Source organism: Pelmatolapia mariae, linkage group LG5 (genome assembly GCF_036321145.2).
Source record: "Pelmatolapia mariae isolate MD_Pm_ZW linkage group LG5, Pm_UMD_F_2, whole genome shotgun sequence".
NCBI classification, from domain to species: domain Eukaryota; kingdom Metazoa; phylum Chordata; class Actinopteri; order Cichliformes; family Cichlidae; genus Pelmatolapia; species Pelmatolapia mariae.
In genome coordinates, this window is record NC_086231.1 from 25,162,047 (window position 1) to 25,189,982 (window position 27,936).

General features: G+C 40.6%; 3 protein-coding genes across 4 annotated transcripts in view; 2 read left to right on the top strand and 1 right to left on the bottom strand.

The window, feature by feature from the left end:
• The first annotated feature begins 1,756 nt into the window (after positions 1-1,756).
• Positions 1,757-7,734, top strand: LOC134627944 (heme transporter hrg1-B-like). Its single transcript, XM_063474444.1, has 3 exons — positions 1,757-2,180; positions 5,689-5,856; positions 6,572-7,734. Exons 1-3 carry the CDS (start codon positions 2,051-2,053, stop codon positions 6,706-6,708), a joined length of 435 nt encoding a protein of 144 aa, XP_063330514.1. The 5' UTR covers positions 1,757-2,050; the 3' UTR covers positions 6,709-7,734.
• A 9,566-nt stretch (positions 7,735-17,300) lies between these two features.
• On the top strand, positions 17,301-17,873 carry LOC134627176 (twist-related protein 2-like). Its single transcript, XM_063473118.1, has one exon. The coding sequence runs from the start codon at positions 17,301-17,303 to the stop codon at positions 17,871-17,873; it is 573 nt and encodes a 190-aa protein (XP_063329188.1).
• A 6,119-nt stretch (positions 17,874-23,992) lies between these two features.
• LOC134627946 (histone deacetylase 7-like) overlaps positions 23,993-27,936 on the bottom strand; it is a 40,425-nt gene continuing 36,481 nt past the window's right edge. For both annotated transcript variants that reach the window (XM_063474445.1, XM_063474446.1), the window contains exons 23-25: positions 27,829-27,913; positions 26,244-26,391; positions 23,993-26,146 (exon numbers count right to left, since the gene is read on the bottom strand). In XM_063474445.1, coding sequence (XP_063330515.1) covers positions 26,128-26,146; positions 26,244-26,391; positions 27,829-27,913 — 252 coding nt within the window. In that variant the 3' untranslated portion in view covers positions 23,993-26,127. The remainder of the gene's footprint in view (positions 26,147-26,243; positions 26,392-27,828; positions 27,914-27,936) is intronic.

Sequence of the window (27,936 nt, forward strand, 5' to 3'; positions counted from 1 at the left end):
ATGTTGGAGCGCTCTTTTGCAAAAACATTAATTGTGCAGGTTCAAAACACTGCTGCAATCAATGGAGTGCTTTGTATGTAAGATAGCATTGTGTCAGAGGTGCCTGTGCTACTCTTTGAATTGATGGCAGCAGAAAATTGGAGAATATTCTAAGGGGTGAATTTGTGTCCCAAAGATGAAAACATCCTTTAGAATAACAGCTCCTCACTTTGGGAACATTATTCTAGCTTGGTGACAGTCAGTATGTGTTAGGATGCCTGGGTCGTTGACCCAGAGTTTTGAGTTTATTATGTTATTTATCATTTCTAGTCTTTGGTTTCTTTGTTAGAGTTCTGTCTTATGGTTTATGTCTCTGTGTAATCCTTAGTTGCTATATCCCCGTGTCCAGTCAGTGTCTGTGTCTGCCCTGGTCCCACGTCTCTGTTCCCTCTCTTGCAGTGCCTGCGTGTGAGTCTGTGTCTTTAGTTCAGTCTGTGTTATGTTTCCTGTTTTACTTTGAAAGTCCGTGTCTTATGTTAATGTATCTGGTTTTGCTTCCCCTGTTTCATTAGGCCTGATTTGCCCCAGCTGTGTTTCCCTCCTGTTGCTCATTCCCTGATTGCTCCCTCTGTGTATATAAGCCCTGTGTTTTCATCTGTCCGTGTTGCGATCTACCCTTATCTAGCTGTGTGTTCTGTCTGTGTAAGTGTATTTTGTATTCCTAGTTTTGTTACCCTTTTGAGTTCAGCATTAAAGCTGTTTTGAGTTCACGTTCTGCCTCCGAGTGTCTGCACATTGGGTCCTCCTACTACCACTTCTGCCTGCACACAGCCATCACATAACAGTATGGGTTGTTTGGAATTATCAGTACATAATTCACAGCATTATGACCATTATCTGTCTTATGGTTTTATCCCTTTGCAGCTTTGCAAACCTAAGGTGTTCTGCCATGTGCTTTTCTTAGAGACGAGAGGCTTTTCCCTTGTATACCTTCCAAACAAGCCATACTTGTTCAATGTTTTTCTGATTGTACTGTCATGAACTTAAGCATTTAACATGCTAACTTCTGTAGCATCTTAGATGTAGCTCATGGTGCTTTTGTAACCATTGCATGGTCTTATTTTGATGATCATTTGATCAGCAACACCTATTTAGCCACTTAATTCCCATGAAAGCAATGAGAGCCTACTGAGTGTTTTACAAGACAATTTAGAAAGTGACAACTTTCTTTTTCACACGACTGTATAAATGGATTATCTTGACCCAGGGATGACATTTAGATTGAGAATATGGGAAAGACCCCATGAAGGAGGGCCGAGGATGGGGAGAATTCTCCTATGAAGACAAGACAGGAGCCTTTGTACCAACACCAGCAGTTTATATGGACAATGTGGCCAGCTATTTCAAATGCAGTACACAGATCAAAGAAAATTTTAATATAACAGCCCCAAGAAACACGTTATTTTATTCAGAACCTCCATGTAAATCATGCTGGAATTCACCAGTCCTGGTTCATTTTCTTATTTTTTTTCACTTATGATCTGCCCAGATAAAATAAAAACACATTTTTCATCCGTCATTTTTCATGACGGATGTCATCCATGAATCCAACATGCAAATTAAAAAGGGTTTTAATCCATCCAGCTGTTATTTTACACACACACACAGAGCTCTGAGCTCTGAGGTAGATAATTTCCTCTGTGGTCCTGTAGGGGGTGCTGTGTCCACCCACCATGATCAGATTTCTTGATGACGTAACGCAAGGCTGTGTGTTTTTGCAGCTGGATAGGACATCCCTCATCAGAAACGCGCTGTCATGTTTCACAGTAACCACATTAACCATTAGCCAGCAGACCACAGGCGTTTTTTAGTCACACTGTGTCCTCGTGGACCTTTTTTTTGGTCAGGTTGACCGGATGTAGATATTTTAAAATTACCAGCTCTTACCTCCTGCTGCTGCAGCTGTCGCTCTCACAGGCACTCGGCTCTCCTCCAGCCCAGCCCGCGACTGCTTCTCCCTACACAGCCTGTTATTTTATTATTTTTTATTATTAAATTTAAATTTGCAATCATGGGTATCAATAAGACGTACATGAGGATCGCCTATGCTTCGTTTGGTACGATCGTGGGCTTTTCAACCTTTCTGGTGTGGAACTTCGTGTACAATCAGCCTTGGACTGGAGCCATGGGAGGACTGTCAGGTGAAGTAAACACTCTCTGCAGCGATACATGTGATGAGTGTGAGGAGCAGTGAATGAGAGATTTATTGGCATTTATGGGAGCGTAGAGTTAGAGATGGGTCACAGGTATAACTTCTATTTCAAGGTCAGGTCATCTAACTTTGTGATACATGCCGCAACTAAATGTGTGCCTAAATATTGCAGTTTAAAAAAATTTCTCATTACCTGACTTTGTTTTTTGTTGTTAAATTTGCTGTTTGTCTTAAAGGCCTTAAAATCATCAGATGCCACTTTATGTTCATAAACTTCTACACAAGTGTCTTTTTTAAATAAAAAGTTTAAATATGTTCAAGACCACGAAAAACCCAAATCCTATAAATCTAATTAAAATAAGTCGCTCTGTGTTCATCTGAATTATGAATGAATTCTCAGAACATTTAGACAAATAACACTATCCACAGTAGAAGAGTCTTTTTCGGTGGTTTTCACCATCATTTATTAACAAGCATAATAGCATTCCTGCTTGTTTGTACTTTAACCTGTTCCCGCTGGTGAACACCTACTAGATCAACCATTAGAGTCTCCGTTCTCCAATGTCAGTTTTTAAAGGACATTTTTAAAACCTTTCCAACCCTGAATCACCAGTACTTTGTATTTTTGAAAACCACTTTTTTTTTCTTTCAACCTTTTCATGCAGATGTTGGTTGTACTGAATCAGTCTCTACAAATGAATGACTTACTGTGGACATTGACGGTAAATAAGGGAGCGTGATGTATAATTCAAGTATATCCGAGTATAATCCGAGTACAGATTTATACCTGGTTAAAGGGCATTTCTGTGCAAACTCACAATGAAAGGAAAATATGTCAACATTGCAAAAGAAAGGCTGTTGTTTTAGAGCAGTAGCATTTCCTTTACGACTGTGCTGCTTTGAGTTCAGATCATGCAGATTTTTATCATGCAGTGTGAACATATGGACAATGACTTGACAGGATGTTGGTCACAATTTTGTAAGTCTATAAATTGCAATGTTAGATCCTGTTAGGTTTGCCAAAAAGATAAAAATGCTTCTGTCCGTGCACAGCCGTGCAACGGTGATAAAAGAGTTGCATCTGGAAATTTGACCTTTGAAACTCTATTGAGGTTTACAGATGAGCATCTGAAACCTCTGCGCTCATCTGCTGATAGGGTGTAGTGTACTCAGTGTTAGCAGTTGTTAAAGGTGCATTTTTACCAAAGATCAAACAAGTTAAAGTACAACAGTGGTGTCATCTTTTTGTGCAGTTAGTTAGTAACCGTTCCTAATTACATTGGTAGTAACACATTAATCTAACTGAAAATGAAGAGCTGCATTTTCTTTGTCCATCAGACTGGGGCGTAATTGACGTGCCTGATTTATTTCACAGTCAGTCAGCGTTGAAAAGAATTGGGCTATTGATTTTAATCAAAACTGTCATTTTATTAACACAATATCAGAAATAATCCAGCACATGAAGTAGAGTAATGGTTGTTGTTGTATGCTTGCATACAGGCTGTCCAACCCAACTTCTTTTTTTAATATATAAAAAACCTAGCACACAGTAAACAGTTAAAGGTCCATTTGCACCATACCATGTGTTTCTCATTCTTTTTAAAATACATATTGATATAATATCAAGATTTTGAATTCTTTTACCCACAAGTAAATCTGAATCTGATGCTGTGGGACCACAAACATGTTTACATGATGATGAGTCATCCCACAGGAAAGAGCAAAAGTATATCCTGTGCATCTTCACTGATCTTCAACTAATATAAAAGTTGTTGCACTTCCTTCTGTTGCAATGACAAAAACAGAAGTGTGATTTATTGACTCAGCATTTGGCAGCATGCTGTGTCATGATCCAACATTCATTGATCATATAAACAAAAGTTCATGACCAGTCAAATTTATTTCAATGACTGGTATATGCAGTCATGTGAAAAAGACAGTTTTCACTGTGAAAGCTAAGTACACTCTTACTTCTTCCATATGAATTAAGAGGGTAAATAGTGCACCTGATTAAATGATTCAGCAAGTGTGAGCACCTCTATAAAAGCAGATGTTTTGTTAATTTTCTAGGATCGAGCTTTCAAGTCTTTCCGGAAGTGACACTCCAGCAAATTTACAATAAGGTTAGACTCAAACTCAAAGGAGTTTCTGAACAAGTATGGCTCATTTAGAAGGGATACAAGAGAAAGCCTCTTTTCACTAAAAAGCACATGCACTATAATGCACTGCATAAACACCTCATACCGACTGTTGAGCATGGCAGTTGGAAGGTTGATGATTAGGGTTTTTCAGCCATAGGACCTGAGCTCCTGAAGTGGCATCTTGTAGTCACTAAATCAACCATGAACTGCTTTGTATACCCAAGTATTCTAGAGTCAAATATGAAGGCTCGTGTGTTACTTAGCTAAAAGTGGGTTATGCAGTACAACAATGTTCCCAAGCACTCTAGCAAATCTATAACACAATGACCAAAAGAGAAAAGAATTAAGGTGTTGCAATGAACCTCAATGAACTCAGCAAACAAAGAAAAGTGGGCCAGAATTCCTCCCAAATAATGTCAGCGACTAATAAAGTCATAATGAAAACCATTACTTTAAATTATCGCCGCTGAAGGTGGTGCTACAAGCGTCTGAATCATGAGGTGTACTTAGTTTTTCACAGGCAATTTCACATGGCTGTATGATCAGTCCAGCTGTAAGTGTGTTGTTTACTACACATTTTTAATGTTAGTGTTAATTGACTTTTTGAAAACATAAAAGTCATTAATGGATAAAGTGAACAAAAAACTAGGCAAACAGTTGATGTTAGACAGAACATACAGTTAGCTTGTATGAATTACAAACCAATCAAACAAAAAGAAAATGTGAGCATATAAGGAAAACAGCTAGGTATGATGGCTTTAAGATTACATTCAAAGTTAGAATAATGTCCCAGAAGTGAGGAGCTGTTATTGTAAAGGATGTTTTCCTCTTTGGGACACAAATTGGTCCCTCAGAGTATTTTCCAAATTTCCAAGCTGCCATCAACTCAAAGGGGGTTTAAAACGTACTTCACACAAGTTTAATCTTTAATCTTTTCCCCACTGATGAACTCAAGGAAACTGAAATCAAACACTTGAGAATCAGAACTCTTATAGATACCACCAAATACAGATTCTCAGCCAGTCTCACTGTAATATTCAGTATTCCTCCTATCAGACTTAGTTTTCAGCACCAGTCCTGACGTAAGGCTTAAAGGTTAGTAAAACAAGAGCTTTAGCATTAAATCTGAATCAGAGAGGAGTTGAATATGTGCACAACAACTGCAGCTCTGTTACAGTGCAACAATAAAATTAAAAAAGTGTAATAATGTGGAAATGTATTAATGCATTTACATATTATTAGAAAATGCCAAGAAGATGGATCATAATCGTGTAAAACCTGTAGTACTGTGCTTTTTGAACAGACTCATGAAGCTGAAAGTTAACTTTGCTGTCTGTACCTGGTCTCTTCCCTCAGGTGTGTTGGCACTCTGGACCCTGATCACTCACATCATGTACCTGCAGGACTACTGGCGGACCTGGCTGAAAGGCCTCAGGTTTTTCATGTTCATTGGGATTTTCTTCTCTCTGCTGGCACTCGCAAGCTTTGTTGTTTTCCTGGGCATTGGCACCCTATCCAAAGACAGTGAGTTGTTCGGCATCACTTTCTGGTCTCACTTCATTTTTTTTTAATGTATATTGTTCATTACCAAACAGCTCTGTGGTGTACATAATCAGACTTGTTGCTATGTGAAATCATTGTTTATCAATTACTTATTTCACATAGTTTTATTATTTGACCCAGTACTTTGCAGCCAGCATCTTTTACTTCACAGAAGAAAGGGTTCAGTTAAAAGATCACATTAATGCCCATGGTTGTAGAGTGGGATATTTAATGTGTTTAGGTCCACAAACCTTTATCCATATAGTGTAGTAATCTCCACTCTATCTATCTATCTATCTATCTATCTATCTATCTATCTATCTATCTATCTATCTATCTATCTATCTATCTATCTATCTATCTATCTATCTATCTATCTATCTATCTATCTATCTATCTATCTATCTATCTATCTATCTATCTATCTATCTATCCCCTATGAGCTCCCGTTTGAATTCAGAATTGAAGTTAAGATCATTCACCTCTTCTTGAATAATCAGGCCCTGTCATATCTTAAAGACCTCACAGTACCTTATTATCCTAACAGCGTCTTCCTGTTAAAGGCAGTTTTTCCTTCCGACTGTTGCCAAGTGCTTGCTCACAAGGGGTTATTGTCAAAGCGCCCTGAGGGAGCTGTTGTGTGGATTGGTGCTATATAAATAAAATTGAATTGAATTGTGTGTCTCTGTTTTCGCAGCCTTCACTGACCCTCAGAGTTTCTTCCTGTCCTGTGTGTGGAGCGTCATGACCCTGAAATGGTCCTTCATGCTCACCCACGCTGCTCAACAATACCGCATTGAGTTTGAGGACATCGGTATCCTCAGTGACTTCTGAGGGAACGTCCTGCATCTCACAGAAGATGCACATACTTTGCTCTCACAGTGTGGAGGTGATGAAGGAGTAAAAAAATAAACCAGCAGTGCTTTTTTTCTTTTCTTCATGCAGAGCATCATGACCTTGAACAGGGTCTCCACGTCACCATGTACTGGTTCATTTTTTAATTCTGAGCAGGATTTTTCACTGACTTCTAAACTTTTCTGATAAATCCAGCCGCGTTTTATACGAGCCCAGATAGATTTTATTTTCTTACTTTTTCGTTCACCCCTGAATCTACACAGTGTCCTCTTGGTAAAACATTTCTAGAATATGATCAAATTTTTAACCACATCGCAGTAAAAGAACGTGTTGCAAATTTACAGACTCTTCTGTGAAAACATTCAGTTCAATGCTGCAGCCACTAGGGGGTATCACTCTTCCAGATATAAATGTACAGTTCATGGGCGTTTCTTATCACTCCATCTGTGTGATATTTGTATTTAAGGTGTTTTTTTTACTAGCTTACAGGTTGTACATTGAGTAATCAAATGACGAAATCGGATCACAAAGCACCGGTCCCTTGGTTAATACAGTGATTTAAAGCTGATATACATTCACACACTGCTTTAAAAGTGCGTCGAGGCCTTATTGAAGGCAGGTAAGCCTGAAATCCTTCATCATTTAGGCTTTCCTGTGAAATTCCAAATAAGCACCACATATCTTGGTACTGTATGTTTCTGAACTTTGAACCAGCATTTTTAATGTATGAGTGATTTTTTTGTTTTTTATTTTATTTTTTGTCTGTGTGACAAAAAGCATTCATTGGGCCGTGATGACACTGTTACGCATACTTCAGTAATCAAGTTACTTTGTTTTATATCATCCATGTGAAACCCGATTATGGACATTTATACTGTAAGGTGAGTCTGAAAACTCCTGTGTGTGAAGTACACTTTGTGCATCCGCATGTATCATTTGACTGAATGTAGGAGTGTGTGTTTGTACAGGAGTGTGTCTAAGAGTGCTGTTAATAAAGTCTGAAAATGTGCATGGCCAAGAGCTCTTCCTCTTTTCTGACCAGGAATTTCTTTGTTTCTTTTGCACTTTCTGTTCCTCTAAAATTTTTAATGTCTGCTGTTCTTTAAAAAATACAACATCCCCCCCATCAAAAAAATAAAAAATAAAAAAATAAAAATCACAAAGCTTATAATGTGAGTATTAGAAACTTTAATGGAATCAGTTTGAAAGTGTCATGCACTCCTCTTCTGACTAAGCCCGGGGCAGAAGGGTCAGTGTTTTTAGGCATTAAAATGTGATTTGCACCCTGACAAGAATGAAGCACTTCTCCCACCAAGCCGAGCCACCCTTATGAAGAGAAAACATCCCCACTGCATTGCAATAGCAACAGTAAATGCAGGCAATAACCTGCACTTTGAAGTTGGGCAATTATTCCATTTATCCACATTTTTATTTTGTCCCTCAAAGGAAAGGTGGGGGGTGGGGGAGGCTGGTGCAGGGTGTTTTTTTTTTTTTTTTGCTATATGATTTTATTAAAGCAGCTGCCTGATAGAAGCACTTTGAAGTTGATGTGAAAAATATGTGAGCGAATTTTTACAGTGCTATCATTTTTTGGTGTTCTATCGCTCATTAAGTTATTTGTTAGGAGAAAAATATCTAGCGGAAGAAAAAAAAGTGTCCCCTTAATTCCATCCTGCAGTGCTCATTAAGGAAAGAACTCCTGCTATGCTGAGGATTAAAAGAAGTGAATTTTGGCATGGTGCTTGGTTATTTACTATATTTATCAATAACTTTGATCCTGGAAAAGCCACCATGATTATTTCACTTTGTTGCTGTCCTACATCCTTCCTCTGCGTTTTACCAACATTTTTGTGGTGCTTATATCTTAATTGCATTATACTGGTTTGTTTGTAAGCCCGGAGAGTCTCGCAGCATCAAGGTAATTGCGATGTTGTGGTTAAATCACCATGGTAACGTTGTTTTTATCTGGCTGTTATAAACTTCGACATTAAGAAACTGAAAAACAATCCAGCTCACTTTCCATCAAGCGGGCTGGGGGCTTTGGAACCAAATGCACCCTATTAAGTTTATACACCAGCCTGTAAAATGTGCATGTGTGTGTTTGTGTGTGTGTAGTATGTAAAGAGAGGGAGGGGTCTCTTTTTATTCAATTACAGGACTCCTTTCTACCCAAATCAAGGGAGGAAGTTGTCTTGACTGGCAGTCTGGCAGAGTGTGGAGAGACTGGAAACAATAGTTTAGACATTCAAATAACCCAAATATCCTAAACATCCTGTATAATTACACACTGCAGAGCAAACACAAGATGACTGTTTAAATCTATAGCAAGCAACTGGCAAGAAGTAAAGATGTTCCTTTGCATGCAGCATACACTTACAGTCAGAATTTGAGTGTCTGACTTCAGTTATAGAACAGCAAATTTGGGCCTGTTCACGTGTTCACACTGGCACATGAAAGTGAACAGTTAGAGCACATTTAGCTTTTGTAGATGTGTCAACAGTCTGTTCACACTTATATATTATTATAACACCATTAGCATCAAAATGCATAGAGAGAAAGAGAAACTTGGTCCAAATTTTAAATTTTTTTATTGCAAAGTGAAAGTATTAGTAGATTATTGGATATTTACTTTTAATTACATTGCATTTTCATTTCAGTTTGCTCCACTGTTGTTATTTGACTGCAAAATATAAGGCGACTTCACAAAGTGTGATGTATTTTTTTGTATTTAACTAACCATGTTAAAAATAAAGTTAAAACTGCTCCCTGAGCAGTGATATTAATCCAGTTTAAGCCATATTATGCATTATGATTCTACAGCTCAAAAAAATATTGGGAAACATGTCAGATGTGGCTGATTTAAATATTTGAATTGAAAAATATGCAAACCATTGCATAATTTATTGAGAACAAGATGGTGCTGCCAGTTGGTGAAATGCAAAATTGTCAACCCTGGGAGAAAATTGACATCAAAAATCAAAGTTAAGATTTTTCAAGTGGTGCAAGAAATTATGTAGGTGCAGAAATTACTTGTACTTGTACTTGTACTTGTACTTGCCTTTAAATATGTGTACAGCACTGTTTCAGCTTATATATCCTCTGCTTCTGAGCATTTATTTATAGCATTAAACCAGTGGTTTTTTAAAGTTTTGATGACTGAGTACATTTTTGGGGAAACTGAAGGGTTCACAAGAAAATTGCACATATCAAATGAGGTCAATATTTTTATGCCTGCTCAGAGGATAGCGCTTCATATTGATAATTTGTACTGTTTTAGAGGGTTTTTTTTAATCATATACCCAATTTAACATAAAATGGTAAGCAAATACAGGTGTTTGTAATGGCATTAAAGTTTCTGTTCCATTTTAGCATGGAGCCCTAATTTATTTTAATTAGAAACACCTTTGTCTAAATACTATTTTCTATCAAACTGTGGCTCCTGTGGCTGCTACATTTCCTTAATACCAGGTGTATTTATCAGTGTTAGGAAAGTTTAGTCTGCTCTAACAGAAAGAGAAGAAACTCTCTGGTCTCATTCTGCACAGCTGTTTCATAGAATGACTTGACCTGCAGATAAATCAGATGTACAGTAGTGCATTCTTGTCCTGCTGCGCTCATAGACCACATGAAACGTTATCAAGGGCTGTGACTGCCTCCATGGACTGCACCTTGAGAACCCTGGTATTAAAATTGTTAGGGGGCAGAACAAATGTTTAAATATATTGCTGGAATTTCACATTTTGATACCTCATGTTACTTTGACATTTGCACTGTATGTAAAATATAAACAGCCAGGTGACTGTAGGAAAGGAAACAAAACAAAACAAAACAGGGTGGGCAAATTTTTTTCCCAATGGGCCAAATGAGAAACTGGGACTGTTGTGGAGGGCCACACTGCTGGCCCTCCACAACAGTCCCACCAATAATCTTTTTTTTGTGGCCATCCACAATAGTCCTACCAACAAGCTTATTCGCCACACCAATAGGCTTATTGGTGGGACTGTTATGGAGGGTAGCATCAATAGGCTTATTGGCGTGGCCCTTGGGACAACAGTCCCAGTTTCTCATGTGGCTCCTTGGGAAAATTAGTTGCCCAGGCTTGGTCTTTAACATAGTAGAAGAAGCAGTACAACTGTAAAAGTGTTGGAGATGTATATCGTACTGGTATTGTAGTGTTCAATTTCTTGAATGAAGTAAAAGTACTTTTACTTTAGAGTGGCAGATAGAAGGTGAACAGGGATTTACGGGTTTGCTGGCTTTTCCACTGCGATTGATGAAAAGCGGAATTAATCATACAAAAATGAAGTATTTGATCTAAAAAAAGAAGCACCAGGAAGAAAAAAAAAAGCGAAATGAAAAGAAAACATCTTGAATTGGTCGAGAACCAGATGGCCGCTTTGACATTAAGAAGTCGCTTTGGCATTTTAAGAAGGCAGTCCCAGAATGATTTCCGAGGAACTTCCGCAAAGCATGGTACAAAGCCCACAGATATTTAAGCAATATCCATAGCAATTTACTGTTTTATTTACAAACTGAAACATATGTTTCTAGACCTTTTGCAGCCCCCCCCCCTCCGTCCAAGCCCTTCCTTTTACCACACTGATTTACTGATGCAGGATTCCTCCCCCTTTTTCCGCTTTTCTCTTTCTATTTTTGACCTCTTTCCTCCTCATCTGTCTGTCTTCATCTGCACCGACCATCACTCATCAGTCAATTGAACCGGCTGTTGACAGCACGCTAGATGGCTTACCTTTACACTCATCTATTGTTCATTGCTCCTCTGATGTGTTTGTGTGTGCGATGCTCTCTCCGCCTCTGGGACCACTGCGAGCTTGCATCTGAAACATTTTAGAGAGACACATATTTGCTGTTTTAGAGCACAAAGGGATATGCCATGGCAGAGGCTGTTTGAAGTGGCTTCACAGGGGGAACCAAAACCAGAGCGAGGGATTTGAGAAACCATAAAGAAACGTTAACGCAATGTAACTTTGGTAAGGCCATCTAATCTAATGGAAGTGGGGCCTGATTCAATGTGAAGGCAGACCCCTTTGAAGCTGGCTCTGTTGATGTTTCTAATGCAATAGCTCTGCTTGAGAAACGCAACATTTCCCTCCACCTTGCAGACAGTGCTTTACTGGAACGCCCGACAGAGCAGGATGCGTGATAGCGTCTAATCCTGGAAATTCCAGGTTCACACTGCTTCCAGGAACTAGCATTTGAAGAGTGAGTTTTTAGACACTTGACCTGACAGGGATCTTTATCTGAAGAAATATCGCTCAAACTGATTCATGGTATGTGTGTATGTTTTGTTTGGGGGTTTTTTTGGTCTAAAAAGGACCATAGAAAGCCAGAAAGGTGTTTAATTGCCTTCTCATCTCAAAGGAAGATATTCAGACATTGTAGACTTAACGCCACAAGCTTTTGGCTTGGTGTTGAATGTACACTACATTTCACATATGGTAAAAGGTCATTATTGTGTTTCTGTTTCACATTCAGTTGAAAAAGTGCTGTAGAAAGAGTCTCTTCCTCCCAAACAATACTTGCGGCTTGATAAGCTCATTTAAGAAGTTCACACTGAAACAGGATTTTCCAAGTGAAGTGGCCACATGGTCAGCGCTGATCTGCTGACTCACTGTCAGGCTTACTTACAAGAAAAGTGAACCTAACATGGTGAAGTTGTGTGGCTGACTCAGCAGTGAAAATGACTCTCATGTGATGGTTTTCTATATATAGAGCTTGATCACATCAGCGTCTTTCTGCCTAGCTGTCTAGAGTCAGCACTAAGTTTAAATTAAAAAACATTTGGGGGTGTGGGTCATGTTGACTACAGAGGCAGCTTTGATAGAAATCCAAATATCCTTATTTGTGTTTACTTCCAATAAAGTTCAGGCCCAAATGTACTTGCAATGTGTTGCCCTTGTAATTCATTATCAGATTCACGGGGCGATCACAGGACGTGCTGCTTGCACATATGGAGATGATATGATGTAACAGTGAAGCAACACACATGCACACCTACCACTTGTTTATACCTGCATGTTTAACGGATGTCTTTTTGTGTGTGAAATAAATCCCTCAACACACTTGATCAAGAAAGAGAAATACCGCTTTCACATAACACACCTTTAATTCAGTGGTTCACAAACTTATCTGCCACGTATCAGTCATTACTAAAAAACTAAACAAAACAAGCGGGCCCATTTATTTTCAGCAAACTCTCATATTTAATCAATTTAGTTCCCTCCACCTTGCAGACAGTGCTTCACTGGAACGCCCGACGGAGCTGGTTGCGTGATAATGTCACTACACATTCCCACCCCTTCTTCTGTCTTGTAGCCATCATGCACTGTTTCTTCTTCTCTGGATGTGCCAGAATGAGTCCCATGACTCTTTTTTTCCAGCCTAACCTGCTGCTCCGCCTGCACCAACCCAGTGTGTGTTATCCCCAGCTCAGCTGTGAGCTCCACTGGGACTGTTTGTAATGTGCCACGGATGGACCCCAGCACTTAAACACTGTAATCAGAGCCAGAGCAGGATATTGGCTAAATTACACATGAAAGCAGGGACATTTGAAGGAAGCCCGAGTGCTAAATATTATGATAAATTACAATCTAATATGAAGAAGGCACAGCTAAACAAGAATAATAGATGCTTGTGCGCAGCGGGGGTAAACACAAACCTAGAAAAAGTGTGTCAATCAAGCTCACCTCGAGGTCTGTTCAGGAGCATATCTGGACCATCGATTGTAAGACTCCAACAGCAAATGAATTTCACCAGTTGTGAGAAGTTTTTTTTTATTTATTTCTGCATTATGAAGCATGAACAAAAGTTGTATGTGGAAAATACTTTTCAGTGTTTTTAAGAGCTTGTCAGTGCTGGCGGATGGATTTGGTCATTTCAAATCAGAGATGAAAGCCTGGGAGAAATATTCTCATTTGGATTTCTGGAAACAGATGAGAAGAGTCTGTATCATAAATATCAAATTTAGGTGAACAGACACCAAAGAGGCAGGAAACTATGAGAAACAAAGAGCCTGGTGAGAATTATAAAAGAGTACAGTTGATTAAGGATATCGACTTCTATGTGATATGGGCTGTTGTTGTTTTTTTCCTGCTTCTTCTTCTTCTTCTTCTTCTTTTTTTAAATTTTGTCTACCTGCCCAGGGGAAATGGTTGCCCATTTTGCAGTGAGCAAACTCTGATGTAATTACCACTAACTGTGTGTTGTCTCTGTAAAACAAAATAAAATAAAAAAGTCATTAAAGCAGTGGAGTGTCTTTTTTTTAATGTACTAAGTCTTGTACGGGATTTTTTAGTGCTGAATAACCTGTTGTGCTTTTGAGATGTTGGCGGGTGGAATTTATGAGCTGTTTCCAGTCTTTATGCTAAACTATGTGTAACTCTGCAAATAAATAAATAAATAAAATGAATGAATACATTTCGAAGCCTTTCTTTAATCAAAAAGGTCCCGAACCAGGAAAGGCAGGAGGTTTGACTCTGTGTTTAGATCATTCACACCTCTCCTCCTCATTATTAGTCTTCAGGCTCCCACCACCACCGCCACCACCATCCCCCACCTACCATGCACCTTCACCCCACCGCACACCCCCCAGCCTACTCCTCCCGAACCCCTCTAAGTGGATACCCCACAGGAAGGGCTTCTCCACGGAGGGGAAATGGGTCCCAGATGTCTGCCTTTGTGTCACTATAAGCTCCTGGGGAGGGATGGAGCTCTTGAAGGATGGGTATGGTTGTAGTGTGCTGTGTGCAAACTTCAGTAACTGCGGGCAGGAGGGTGAGGAAATTCTCAGGGGTGAAGGTGAGGAGGAATTCAATGATTGGTTCCTTTTGTAAGGCCAGTATGGATTTCCAAACACATCACTTACGATCGGTCACGCCGCTGCGCTCCTACCAGCTGAGTTTGTCACCGCGGAGTCACATGATGGTAATTGAATTGACTGCATTACAGACATAAAGATATTTCCCCCTGAACTTCAAAGTGTAAGCGTGGCTACTCTTCAGTGCAGTATTTCAGTCAGGCTAAAACCATATGGTGGAGAGACAGAAACAGACAACATACTGGCTTTTTGGATATCCAAACCCCCCTGTGTGCGTGTGTGTCTGTGTATGTAAGCCTATATAGTGTATGTTGATATATTGATATGTGTATGATCTATTTTCAGTTCTAAAAAAAGCTTAATTATGACCCCTGTGGAAACAGAACAAAGATGAGAGCAGGTCTGAGTGTTTAGTGAAACATTATGTCAGGACTTTGACAAGGAAATGAAATGTGCAACATCAATCAGCCTATGAGGATCGAGATCAAACGAGCCTCCACACTCCTGCATCTGGTTCTGTTTGGACAGCCTCACTTTCCCCCCCCCCCCTTGTCCCTCTCCTTTCTTCTCCTTTTTCTTTCCCCCCCTTTTCTCATTCTTCTCCCATTCTCTCCTTCTTTTTTCCGCCTCTTCTATGCGCCACGACATTCTTGTAGGCCTACTCGCTTATGTTTGCTCATTTTTTCCATGATGGTGGCACAGAGCCACGGCTTCGCTAAAGGTAAGCAGCAGCTTCCGAGATTAGCCTGAGCAACGATGACTTTCCTGTCCTTCCTTTGGCTCCACCAGAGGTCCCAGCAGGCCTCAGTTTTAATACCAGTTAATCCTTAAGTTGACTTGGCCGCTTATGTAAATGTAACCTCATATAATTCCCCGTTTCTGTCCACAGCCTTTTGCTTTGATGACCAGATGAGTTTTTTTTTGTTTTTCTCTCTGTTTCTCTCTCTCTTCCAAGTTGATTGAACCCAACTGGGATTGAGCTACTTTCCGCTCTCTGTGAATGAAATGTAAACCAGTGCAATCATGGGGCTCATCAAAAATCTTCTGAACCACTCTCTTCGCATTCGATCCTTCAAATACCGCGCCAATCACATCCAAATTGTTGGCTTGAGGCTGTCGGGCAGCATATAGAAACTGATACGAGGTTTTAGTTACGATCCATAAAACTAGTGTTTGTAAATAATACCAGTTTCTGAGTGTCTTTACGCGAAGTTTCTGAAGTTTCAGAAACATCAAAGATGTAACCAGCTTTATGGACATGGAGGTGTTGAAATGTAAAGGCTGTCGCTGAGCATGCTGTCATCAAAAAGTACAACATTTCTACAGCTCAGAGCAGCAGAAAACTCCCCGCAAGACTTCTCAGCAGTGATCCACAGATGAGTCACTCCAGTTATGACGCATGAAGGTATAAATGGTTTTGGCTGTTGTTGGGAAACTGACAGAGATTCAGAGGTAGACTTGCGCAAGATTTAGTGATGTGTCCAAATTGTAGGTTGCACACAGTGTACAACCTGTTGTCATTTTCTCACGCGGGGCCTACCTGCTGTGTCACGACTGCCAACGTGTGGAAAATGCGTTTTAAGTGGCTGCAGACCCAGATGGGTTCACGCTGTGGAGGAACATGTGTCGATCCCTGCCCCGAAGCCATGGATGGCACAATTAGGTGCTCTCTCACCTCTGCAGACTGAGGTCGCTGGGCCACTCAGGTCAGGGGGTTATTTAGGGTCCTGGCAGTCCTCACTTCCCAACCTGACAACTGATGTCGGCAGTGATATTAATAAGCTGCGCTTATTTATTTAGAACTTTTCCATCGATGTGTCACATTTGGAGGGAAAAGGAAGTTTGCAGAGGCTGGTATGCAGATTTTAACTTGCTGGCTGACAAAAAACATCTTTCTGAAAAATACCGCTGTACCTTTTGGCCTGTCATGGCAATGGGCGTGATTTATAAACATAAATTCCACATCATACAGTACATTATTATACCGATAAATCCTCCGTGGTTCTCTAATCCATTTGTTTTTTTAGCGAGCATCTCATTGTCAGGATAATAAAGAACATGACTGACACATGCTTAGGTGAATTCTCTCATGTTTGAGTTTTAAAGGGAAAAAAAGAGTTAAGCTTAAAGCGCCACTATAATCATAAAAGTATTAAAACGTTAAAGCTTACACGTGGTGACTGTCAGAGATGCAAGGTTTGTGTAGACACGAGGATGCAGGCGCTCTATAACGGTCCAGCCCAAATCTGGAACCCATAAAGCCTCAGACATCTCTGCAACATTAGACACAGCACTTCTTATTGGCTAAGCGAACCACTTACCCCCTTTCTCTATCACCCGCCCAGCTAATGCACACTTCCTGCTTTCCTGCCTGTTTCCTACCCGGCCACACCCTCTGGAAACCATTCGAGCCAATAAGAGCTGCCCGCAGGCTCCGGGTTGGCGTTTGGGTATAAAAGAGGCGGAGGTGGACCTGCCTGTCAGATGGTTTGTTGTTGTTCTGTCTGGCAGGTTGAGAGGGGAATGTGAAAGTGAGAATTTTAACAAGGTAACCAGGAAACAGGACGACAAGGCGTCCAATCCGATGGAGCTTCAGCAGTCGTGACTTACACAAGCTTGTCAAGCTGAGGGTTTTTTTGTTTTCTTTTTTTGAAGCTGTAAGCTCAAGCGATAAAGAACCGCACGAAATTCAGTTTTTGTAGTGGTGGTTGGAAGGTTATTAGTGGACAGGAGAATGAGAGAAGAGGTGTCCTGCACCAACTCCCCTGAAGGAGGACTGGGGGCCAGCGAGGAAGAGCTGGAGAGAGGATCAAAAAAGACCCTTCAACCAGGAAATCGAAAACGCTCCCCTTATCCCAAAAAGGACAGCCTCAGTCAGGCAGAGGAGAGCAGCACAGGCAGCTCCAGCAGCCTGCTACCATCTGGGCCAAAGAGGATGAAGAAAAGCCCCTCAGCGGTCGTGTCGTTGGCCCCGACGACTTTGGGCCCCAGGCCCGAGGCGCCCTTCGAGGAGCTCCACTCTCAGCGCGTCATTGCCAACGTACGGGAGCGTCAGCGCACTCAGTCCCTGAACGATGCTTTTGCCTCTCTGCGCAAGATCATTCCCACACTACCTTCGGACAAGCTGAGCAAGATCCAGATCCTGAAGCTGGCCTCACGCTACATCGACTTCCTCTACCAGGTGCTGCAGAGCGACGAGATGGACGCCAAGCTGGCCAGCTGCAACTACCTGGCCCATGAAAGACTCAGCTACGCCTTCTCCGTCTGGAGGATGGAGGGGGCCTGGGCCATGTCTACCAGCCACTAGGACCCCACTGAACTTCTCTCGTACACCCTCTCGTGTCCACATCTTCCCTCCCTCCCCAGCTCTGTCCGTGTCTGCACTCATTTCCTGACCTTTAAACCTCCTTCTCCCCTCATGGTCTGATCTTAACCTTCTCATAAACCTCTGCAGTCCTTTCTCGTCTCACTCCACCTCCATAGTTGAACACACTTTAAGTTACTGAAATCTCCAAAACTTAACCCCGCTCCCCTCCACTCTTTCCACCTCTCTCTCCCTTGTCTGTCCCACAGTTTTTTCCCAGGGCTATGATTCACTCCACTGCAGCCCTTCAGGTATGGATGAAATATGCACACACACACACACACACACACACACACACACACACACACACACACACACACACACACACACACACACACACATTCGTGCAGAGAATAGTGTCGAACTTATATGTATACACACACGTGTGTACAGGCAGTTTGTGGCTCTACATTTAGACTAAGATTTCAGTGTAAGTGTGCTTTCTGCAATCGAAAAACACAAACTCGATGCAAACAAAATGAATAAAAATGGTTTGTTAATTTGATCAAAGAAGGAATAAATGATGTGGACATGATCTAAATTTTGAGAATGCGATGCACGCCATACAAAGGTGACGAAAACTCTTCATTTGGAGTTTTATTATCTGAGAATTTAACACTTTTGCTTCATATAGTAAATGCAATCAGGAAGACAGGAATTGAATAAATGGCTTTTAATATGTGAATCAAAATGTTACAGTGCAAATGTGAAGAGCTAAAATGTGTGTATGTCAAAACACGACAGAAAACTTATTTTCCTTCATGCGAAAAAATACAGTAGGACCAAAAGCGAAGAAAACTTTGCTTTACTTTTTAAATTTTTTGTTTTAAATAGTAATTTCTAACAAAACATAGAAAAATGAATTCAAGAGCATGCTTTAAAAAATGTCTGACAAAATAAACTGCAGTATTATTTTTCATGTAACTGTGATATCAGTCTTTGATTTCAGTGTGTATGTGTTTTCTTTAAACCTCAAATCTTAACTTAATTTTCATTAGCTAATCATCATACCAACTTACCAGTTAGTATTTTTTCTTTGTTTGTTTCATTTTTAATTCATATTTTAAAAAGAGTAATACACTGTCAGTTATGATCTGTTTTTTGTTTATAAATATTTGTCACACACACAAGAAATTCAAATACAACTCAATCCCACGTTGGTTTTGCGTAAATGGATCAGAAACTTTGGAGTGGGACTCTTAAAAACATAAATTAATTTAACAATAGACATAATGTAAATTTAAAATAATGTAAAGTACAAATGTATGTAAAGCTAAAGTTATACAAAAAGGAAAGTAGATAAAAGGAAACAAAATTCTAAAACTAAAAATAGTTTAATTGGTAAAAAACTTATTTTCTATTTTCTTCTTCGAACACATTCAGTCACAAACAAAAATGTCTGCCCACCTCTTTATAATCTCTTTTCAGTGTAGTTGTCATTAACCACCCTCCATGCATTCTCAAAATTACCATAAAAACACTTTCCTCGGCCATTTCCATGGCTGCAGCAGATAAGGTGAGGACGATTAGTGCACAGACTTAAATAAAACACAATTAGGGGTAGAGCGTTAATTTCAAAAAAGAAAAAAAAAAGAGGTCCTTTGAGCATCCTGGTTGCTTCACTTTATAAACCAAAAATCAGCTAAAAGCACATTATCATCATCATCAACACTCCAGTGTTTGACATACCTCTGATGAATGTAAGACAAATGTTTTCCTCTGCAGTCTCCAGGGCTTTTTTAAAAAGACAAACCCCCCAAACCATTTTAAACAGACACCAGATTCCTGCACAGGTACAGCGAGGGGGTGGGGGGAGAAAGGGAGAGTGAGGGGGGGGGGGGGAGTGGAGGCACATCACTCTCTCTCTCGTTCTCTCTCTCTCTCTCTCTCTCTCTCCCTTGCAGCCTTGCCCTCTCTCCTCAAGATCTTATATCGTGCAATCAGGCCTCGCCGGGGCCCAGACAAGCAGGAACCTTTAGATTGGAAACAGTTGTGAGGTATTAGGAAGGTGTGTCTACCGGGGTTAGGGTCAGCCGCACGGGGCTGTGTATGTCAGCACATGTTTGTGTGTGCTTGCTGTGTCTGTGTGGTTGTAGTGAGCTTTAATTAGCTGTGCAGCAGTGTGTGTGTGTGTGTGTGCAAACATGTGCATATAAGTAAACAGGAATACATTTGCAGATGTTGTTTCAGTGATTTTTATCTCTCCCATCTTCTGGTTTCAGTTTGGTCAGACTTAGTTAGATTTCTTCAAAAAAAAAAAAAAAAAGGCCATGAAGGTCTTTGACAACATAAAAGGATTAAAAAAAAAAAAAAAAAAAAAAAGATAGGCGGGTGAAGACATTGTGAGGAGCAAAGGCCGAGCAGAGATTAATCTGGGTTTCAGTGCAACATGCTTTTCTAACAGCTAGATCGCAGGTCAAGGTGAACACACGCACTGCAAACAGGCACAGACACAGTTCTCTGATCAGACCTTTAAATGATTCCAAACATATACAGCATTCATCCCCAATCACAAATGATACTACAGGTACTGCTGCACATGGGCTTCATACAACCCGTGCTTATATACATATATATTACACTGTCCAGACACACACATGCAGCTGCTGCTATGTGCACACCGCAGGTGTTCCACTCTGAGCTAACTCACCAGACATCGTGGAGTGGAGCGGGGGGTTGGGGAGGGCTCCAATCAGCGGAAAGCCAAGGCCCCTGCTCGTGGACACGACTGTCCTTGAACGCATCGTTGTAGTTATTACCTACCACTTTGACTGCTCTGCCTGTTATCATCAGCTCTGCAGGGGCCGCCACAGAAAGTGCTGCAAACTCAAGGCCTGCGCCTGCACGACCAAAACATGCAATTTTAGGAAAGAGCTGAGGTTAGAAAGGGTCAGGACACTTCAAAGGCGGAGTGTGCACGGATGCGTGCACGGGTCCTAAAACAGTCTGTGTGTGTGTGTTGATGAGGTCATGTGTACTTGTTTTGAATAACGTGCTTAATTCTGTGCCATTTGTGCAAAAATAATATGGGATTCATCCAAATTTTAGAGTTTTCTACAGCTTTTCTGCATGTCCTCTGTGGCAGATGGTACAGGGGGGGGGGTTGTTGGACAAAATAACCCAAACAACTGACATCACATGACGTGCTTGTAATGTTCCCTTGTTTAAGGCTGTTTATGGTGTGGTAGATAGCAGTGAATTATTGTTACATCCTTTATTTAAAGATGTTGAACAACATCAGTGCCTCTTCTTTAAGAATGACCAGTGTACAAAAATGGTTTATAGAGTTGGAGAGTAGACGGACAGTTAATACATAAACAGATAGTACATATGTAATTTATACATTATTCAGAAATTCAAAATTCCATACACATACATTTAAGGCTTTAAAATATTCTAGAGGACTGCATAGTGTTCCTGCTTTTTTTCCTACCTCAGATTTTTTCAAAGAAATCACATAGTTGTTTATTTATTTATTTGTTCAATTGATGAGTATATTGCAACAAAAGCCAAAAAAAGCAAAGAAATAAAAAGCCAAAAAGTTTATAAAATGCACTGCTTTTGGTGTAAAAGAACTTTTTATGTTTTCTTTGGAAGCCCACAGCATGTACACACGAACACGAATCGGCGCAGACATTTTTGTGCATTTTCATGAGCACGATTTTGAAGATGTGTGGGTGTCTGGCTCAGCGTGAGATGTTCAGAATGAAGCGATTGTTCAGTCTAAGTTGGAACAAACAAGACTCTCCCTTCTGTTTATACTATAATCACAATGCCTGTCACTGCTCTTTCCTGTGCCGGAACCCCTGGCTCTGCTGCATCTGTGCACATATGTGTGTGTGCGTATGTGTGTGTGGTGTTTTACAATTTGGACTGACCAGCTGTTGGACGCTCTTCTGCACATATTAAATATCTGGCTTTCACTGCTGGCTGATCTGGGACCAGATGTAAAGTCCTCTGCGGCTCATCTGCGTTTTTAAAAGCCTCATCCAGAAGTCGTGGCTTCTGAGAGTTATCTTTATTTTTAGAGATCCAAACTAAGAGCTGAGTGCAGGTGGGAGGATTGTGTGTGTGTGCGTGTGTGTACATTTGACTGCTCCATGCATATGCGCTTGAGCGTGCATTCGAACGTGTGCTGGTCAGACAGCTGCAGGGATAGAGGAAGGACTTCTGGTTTGACACGTAGGCAGCAAAGAACCACATAACACAAGCCCAGAGTGTATCAGAATCTGCACACTTACACAATATAACGAAACAGAAATCGTTCAATCGTTTAAAAACGTTAATAACGACTGACCCCCACACGAAAACCTTTACATGTGCTTTCTTTAACAAATAAACTTGGCTTGAATCCAGTGCAGGTGTACCAATAAAAACTATTTTCCAGAGACGTAATTAGAGAACATAAATTAATCAAATACAAAAAAAGTGTGCATTTAAATACTGACCGGGCATGAAAATGTGAGGCAGGGTGTTTAATGGCTTTCCAGCACAAAAGAGGTGGCCTCACGCTCTGTGACTTGAAAAACAAAGCATCTTTTGGATGGGAATATGCACGCGGCATGCTTTCGGGGTATGATCAAAGTCATGTGACCCTAACCCTAACACACACATACATCCGGCTTCCGCTCGCAAGACTTCTCGTGGTATCGTGGAAGGGCACGCTATAATTAGGGAAAGCTGAAAATGATCCAGATGAAATGTTTGCCTGTTAAAAGGAGAAGCTGAAGAGCTGTGGGGATTTTTCCGTTTTGCACTAAACAGAAGTTTTTGCTTGTCTGCGCTCACATGTTGTATCCTCAACACATTCACCCGGTCTTTAAGTTGTGTGAAATGCTATAAAATGCCCATAATGCTAACTTGCCTTTTATGTTTCTTCTCCCTGCAGAAAACTGACAAATGGAAACTTCACTAAACTTGAAGAAATTGGTTCCTGCCTTGACAAATATCTCCACTTTAAAAAACAAAAAAACAAAACAAAAAAAAAAAAGGAAAAGAAAACTTTCTCTTTCTCTGGACAAGTCTGGCCTCTGTGCGGTCGCCCGGTCTTCACCGAGTGTTCCCGAAACTCTGGTGAAGATCCCTCGACGGTCCGACGAAGAGCTGAACACTTTGAACGATGAAACTGAAATGAACTTTTTTAAAAAATAAAAAATAAACAAAGATCAACGAACAGCTGGCCTGCGGTGACAATGAAACAAAATGGCTGCTGGTTCGAGTGCCTTCGGTTACACGGCGATAACCACCACGGCGAGATCCACCCAACTCTTCACAGTGGATGACTCACTGCCAGACAGACATTACGATGACTAATGATAATGGCACAGTGATGGTTAGAGGGCGGTCACAGCCAATGAATGTTTACAGCTAAAATGCTAATAAGCTAATCGCTCTGGCTCTGAAGACCCCGTCTTGAGGGAAGAGGAAGAGCACGAGGAATTTGGCGCAGATCTTCGACTTTGTAATAACTGGATCGCTTTCTGTGTATTTTGTGGGTTTTTAGAGTGTATGTGAATCGGTATACGCACACTGTATTACTTTAAACTCTGCTTATCCTTTGCTCTCGCCTTTAATGGAAAAAAAAGGAAAAAGTCTTGATACCACCACTGATCCCAGTTCAGCCCCCTCTGTTTTTCATTGTACTCTTTTCTAGTAGAAAGCTGCATTTTGTATTGCAAGAAAATCTCATTTAAGTAGTTTTTTTCTTTGTTTTAATTCCAGCAGCTTTAAAATATCTTTGCAAGCGTATTCTCATTGAAAAAATGCAAAAATAAAACAGCAGAAATTTTCGTATAAAATGTGCCAAAGTGGCAACAAAGTGATTTGAGCCACAGCAGATTCATTTGTAACCATGCGGTTTAAACGTGTTGCTTTTGTACTGCTTTGAATTTGCTTATGATCATCTCTCGTGTGATATCCTGTGGAAATAAATTTTTTTCCTCATGGCTGTACATAAGTACAATATTGTATTATTGAAGGAGAATGGAGAATGCTGGGAAAAGAAAATGACCAAAAAAAGAGAAAAAAAGTCAAAGTAAAATAGGGAAAAGAAACAACTGATCTTTCTTAAAATGTACATAATTTACCTTTATTAGGTTTTTTTGGGTGAAAATAGTAGAAAAAGGCAAAAGTAAGACAACAAAACCAATGTCGCTATGTACACTGTACAGAAAAAAAATCAAGACAGTCAGTTATAAAGAAAACTGGACTTGACCTAAAGTAAAAATTCCAGTTTGTTAAGGCTACCTTTACACAGGTTGGTCAGAATGATCCTTCGACTGATAATTTGGTCTCCGAGTATGCACAGGGTTCATTATTTGGGCTCAAATACAAAAATAGATCATTTACACTGATTAAGACACGTGATATGTCAGGTCGCTGTCGTGAACGTTCTTAAGAAAACAAACGACTGAAAGCTACACTCCTCTGTCAGGCTGTCCTACATGATGTGGAGGAGAAGCTGCTCTGTGCTTTCCGCTGTCTTTCGTTTTTCACATTTTCATCACATCAACAAATGTCGGACAGGCTGCGAGTTACATACAGAGTGCAACGTAAAATACAAACAAACTAAAAATAAAAAACAAACAATCAGACATACTGTATTAGCACCATCATAATCATGTTAGACATGCAAAGAGCACTTCAAAGACACAGAATCTGAATATATAAATAGGAGTCATGTCGAATTGATTTGTGTATATAAATGTCCTGTGTTTTTTTTCCTTTTTTTTTGGTGCTTTTCGACTGTTTGGATTGAGAAAAGAAACATTCGCAAAGTCTTCAAAGTCTTTGAAGTTCTTCAGGCCATGCCAGTCCAGGGACAACACATTGTTCTCATAAACTTTGGTTGTACTTAACCTGTGTCCAATTGCACTGTGTGGATATTTAACTATCTCAGTATTACTTCATCCTAACTAAACCACTAACACACCATTGTTTGGTCCGGGGAGCGTAACATCTCCGACGATGACAGTAAACAGACTGGCGCTACGTAGGGGATGAACAGAAGACAGATCAGATTTAAAATAATAATAATAATAATAATAATAGAAAAAAAAACATGTAACAAATACAGCAGGAATGCTCATCCACAGGTAGAAACATCAAAGTTCAGATTTTGAGACCCGAGTCGCTCTGACCCTCGTTTCCGAGGGCGAGATAAGTGCACTTTGTGTGAGTGAGTGTTTGGATGCGAGTCTCATCCAAAATGTTAAAAACTGATGTGCATTGTCACTTATACAATCATTACTGAGTGGTCACACTGCATTGAGGCATCATGGGTGATTCTGTCTTATCTGACAGGCTTATTATCCCCCCTTCCCCCGAATATCAATACCACAGCGACTGGAGGTATTAGCTCTTCATTGTGACTAATGCTACCAACTACAGCATATCTACATATTTAAGAAGCACTTCAGAGGAGCGATACAAATAACTGCAGCAATCCGAGGTCTTGCTACACGCGCTCGCCCTGGTTACGCCAAGAAAGAAAAGATGAAAACGCTGAAAAAAAATATGTATGTCAGACCTCATTGTAGCTTCACTCATGATTCTTAAAAAACAATGTCATCCCCCCCAAAAAAGTGTTCCTCTGGTCAGATGAACTGATGATGAGAACAAACGTGCAGTGCAGGATGATCAGAAAAACCCGCTCGATCGCGGTCGCACGCAGACGAATGACATCGCGGCCGAGGGATACGTCTGCGCTCCATCACTCGCACGTCCTTTTGGGGACGACTCCTTCCTCTCAAACTGAGTGGCTTCGATAAGCTGAGGCGACCTTTGACCCTTCCTTCTAACAGTCTTGGGGCTCTTGCTCAGAGTCGTGCTGGAGTCATTTTAATTCAGTCTGCAAATGTGCAGAGATGTGTTTTTCTCTCAAGATGTATATGCTACATCACGTTGTTGCAAAACCCTTCATTAATCTGCACCTGGGTGTCTCCTTTAGCTTTAGCTCTCATTGCAGCGAGGGATGAGAGTGAGAACGCGGCCCAGATGATTGCCGGTCGTCGGTGTGTGTGTGTGTGTGTGTGTTTGGATCAGATGGGTCAGAATTCAGCCAGTAGTAATACAGGTGGAGTTTTTGTGAGGTGACATCTGCTTCCAGTGACGATCCAAAGCGCTGCTTTGCGTGTTTGTGTGTGTGTGGAGTGTGTAGAGGCTCGAGTCTTTCTTCAGGGAGAATCACCTTTCTCCATCATTTCTCAGACGGTTTCCTTGATGACAAAGAGAAAGATAAGGGTTTAACGTGCATAAAGTACAACATTATGGCAGTGATAAAGCAGAAGATATGAAACACAGAGCTGCCCCTACCTGTCAGATGCGAGAGACCCCATCGACAGAGAGGCGATGGCGCTGACAGCCTCGCTGTCCGAGTCTCGTCTCAGTCTTCGTCTCTGCGCCTGCAAGTAGGACATATCCACTGTGGAGGCCGAATCCTTCAAACTCTGCCAGTACTCACCTGCGGGAAGCAAAGAATGGAAAAAAGATGGAGAGGAGGGAGGAAAACAGGAGAGAGAAAAGATTAATGGCCACATTCATTGGTATTTCAGAGCTGTTTTCATCCTGAATTGTTCCTTGAGGGAAGGCGTCTCCATTATTAAAGAGCACTGCACGGTGTTTGATCCGCTAGTTGTAGCCGTTTGATCTGAATATAAGCAATGACTGTGACATAAACAGCCCGTGGTCTAAATATCCATGTTGATAATTTCACGAATGTAAACTCAAATTCAATCTGTTCTCTCAGGGCCTCGAGTCCCGTGTCACACAGCGAAAGGAAAAAAAAAATCAGAGTTTGCAAATGTGCTCATCTCTGAGCGTGTGTGTCCTGGCTGCGAATGCAACTCACATATATTTCACCCCGGGCCTAAATTATGGGCTTAACATTCTTGTGGCTATTCAAATATTTTTAATTAATCTAATTTGGTTGGGATAACATTTGTGTGCAATCAGAAGGGGATGTTGCGAAGGTCGTGTGCCAGAGAAGTGTTTGAAGATAATTGGAGCCAGGGCAGCTGTGTGTGTGCGTATGTGTGTGTGTCTGTCTGTCTGTCTGTGTGTGGGACGGCTGGAGGGAGAGATGGGGAGACAGGGATGTAAAGGAGGAGAGGTGGTCGGACAGTAGGGGCGATGTGAGAAGACTTAGTGAAGGAAAAAAATAGACATGTTTTATTTTAGCTTGACGAAAATGTTTTTAATCGAGCCGAAAAATATTTTGATGAAATTCCTTTCAAATAAAAATGCTAAATTACTCTACAGTCATTAGAATTAGTAACGTTGATGTAATTTCACTCTTCCTCCTCTGTTGCTCATCTTGAAGTGTTTCTTTTTATTATGAATGGAAGATCCGCGGAGAGAGGATGCTGTAGCCGCACGGTGTGATTTTTGGGCCAATATTAAAACAATCTGACTTGACTTGAAATCCTTTCATGTATAAGGAAGTGAACATAGTGGTATAATTATTAATTTTGCAAGCAAGCCCTTTCTTTGATCTCATTCTCAAATAAAAGCACATATTTCAGCCCAAGGACCATTACTAACTTTCCCATTACAGCAACTTTCTTGAGAAACAATTCTGGAAGCGAGCACATCCAGTGAGTGCTAGCCATCTCTTCCACTTCAAACAAGATAATGATGGACATTTGTTTTTTATTTACTATTTCTTTTGACAGTTTAAAGGTGTTTATGACTCAAATAGCTTATGGCCAACCTTAGAGAGTAAGATACTAAAGACAACTGAGGCAAACAGTTTAGAATGAAGTTAAAAAAACAGCAACAAAATCTTTCAAACTAATGAAACGAAGATCTATTTTTTTAGATCAATATTTTCCACAAGTTTCACAAGACTGCTCAGTGTCATGTTGGTGATGGTTTTTGATGCTGCATGTTGTATTCTCACCATGAATCTGGATGACTTTCTGCAGAGAAAGCACCGCATTTTCACAGGGCTTCTGGTCCAACACCGACTGGGACAGAGGCTCCACCTGTGGCACATGTGGTCAGAGGT

Bases quoted from the DNA above. Each gene is read 5' to 3' on its own strand.
- LOC134627944 (XM_063474444.1), top strand. From the start codon at position 2,051: ATGGGTATCAATAAGACGTACATGAGGATCGCCTATGCTTCGTTTGGT. The intron at 2,181-5,688 runs GTGAAGTAAACA...CTCTTCCCTCAG, and splicing joins AGCCATGGGAGGACTGTCAG to GTGTGTTGGCACTCTGGACC. The intron at 5,857-6,571 runs GTGAGTTGTTCG...CTGTTTTCGCAG, and splicing joins TGGCACCCTATCCAAAGACA to CCTTCACTGACCCTCAGAGT.
- LOC134627176 (XM_063473118.1), top strand. From the start codon at position 17,301: ATGAGAGAAGAGGTGTCCTGCACCAACTCCCCTGAAGGAGGACTGGGG.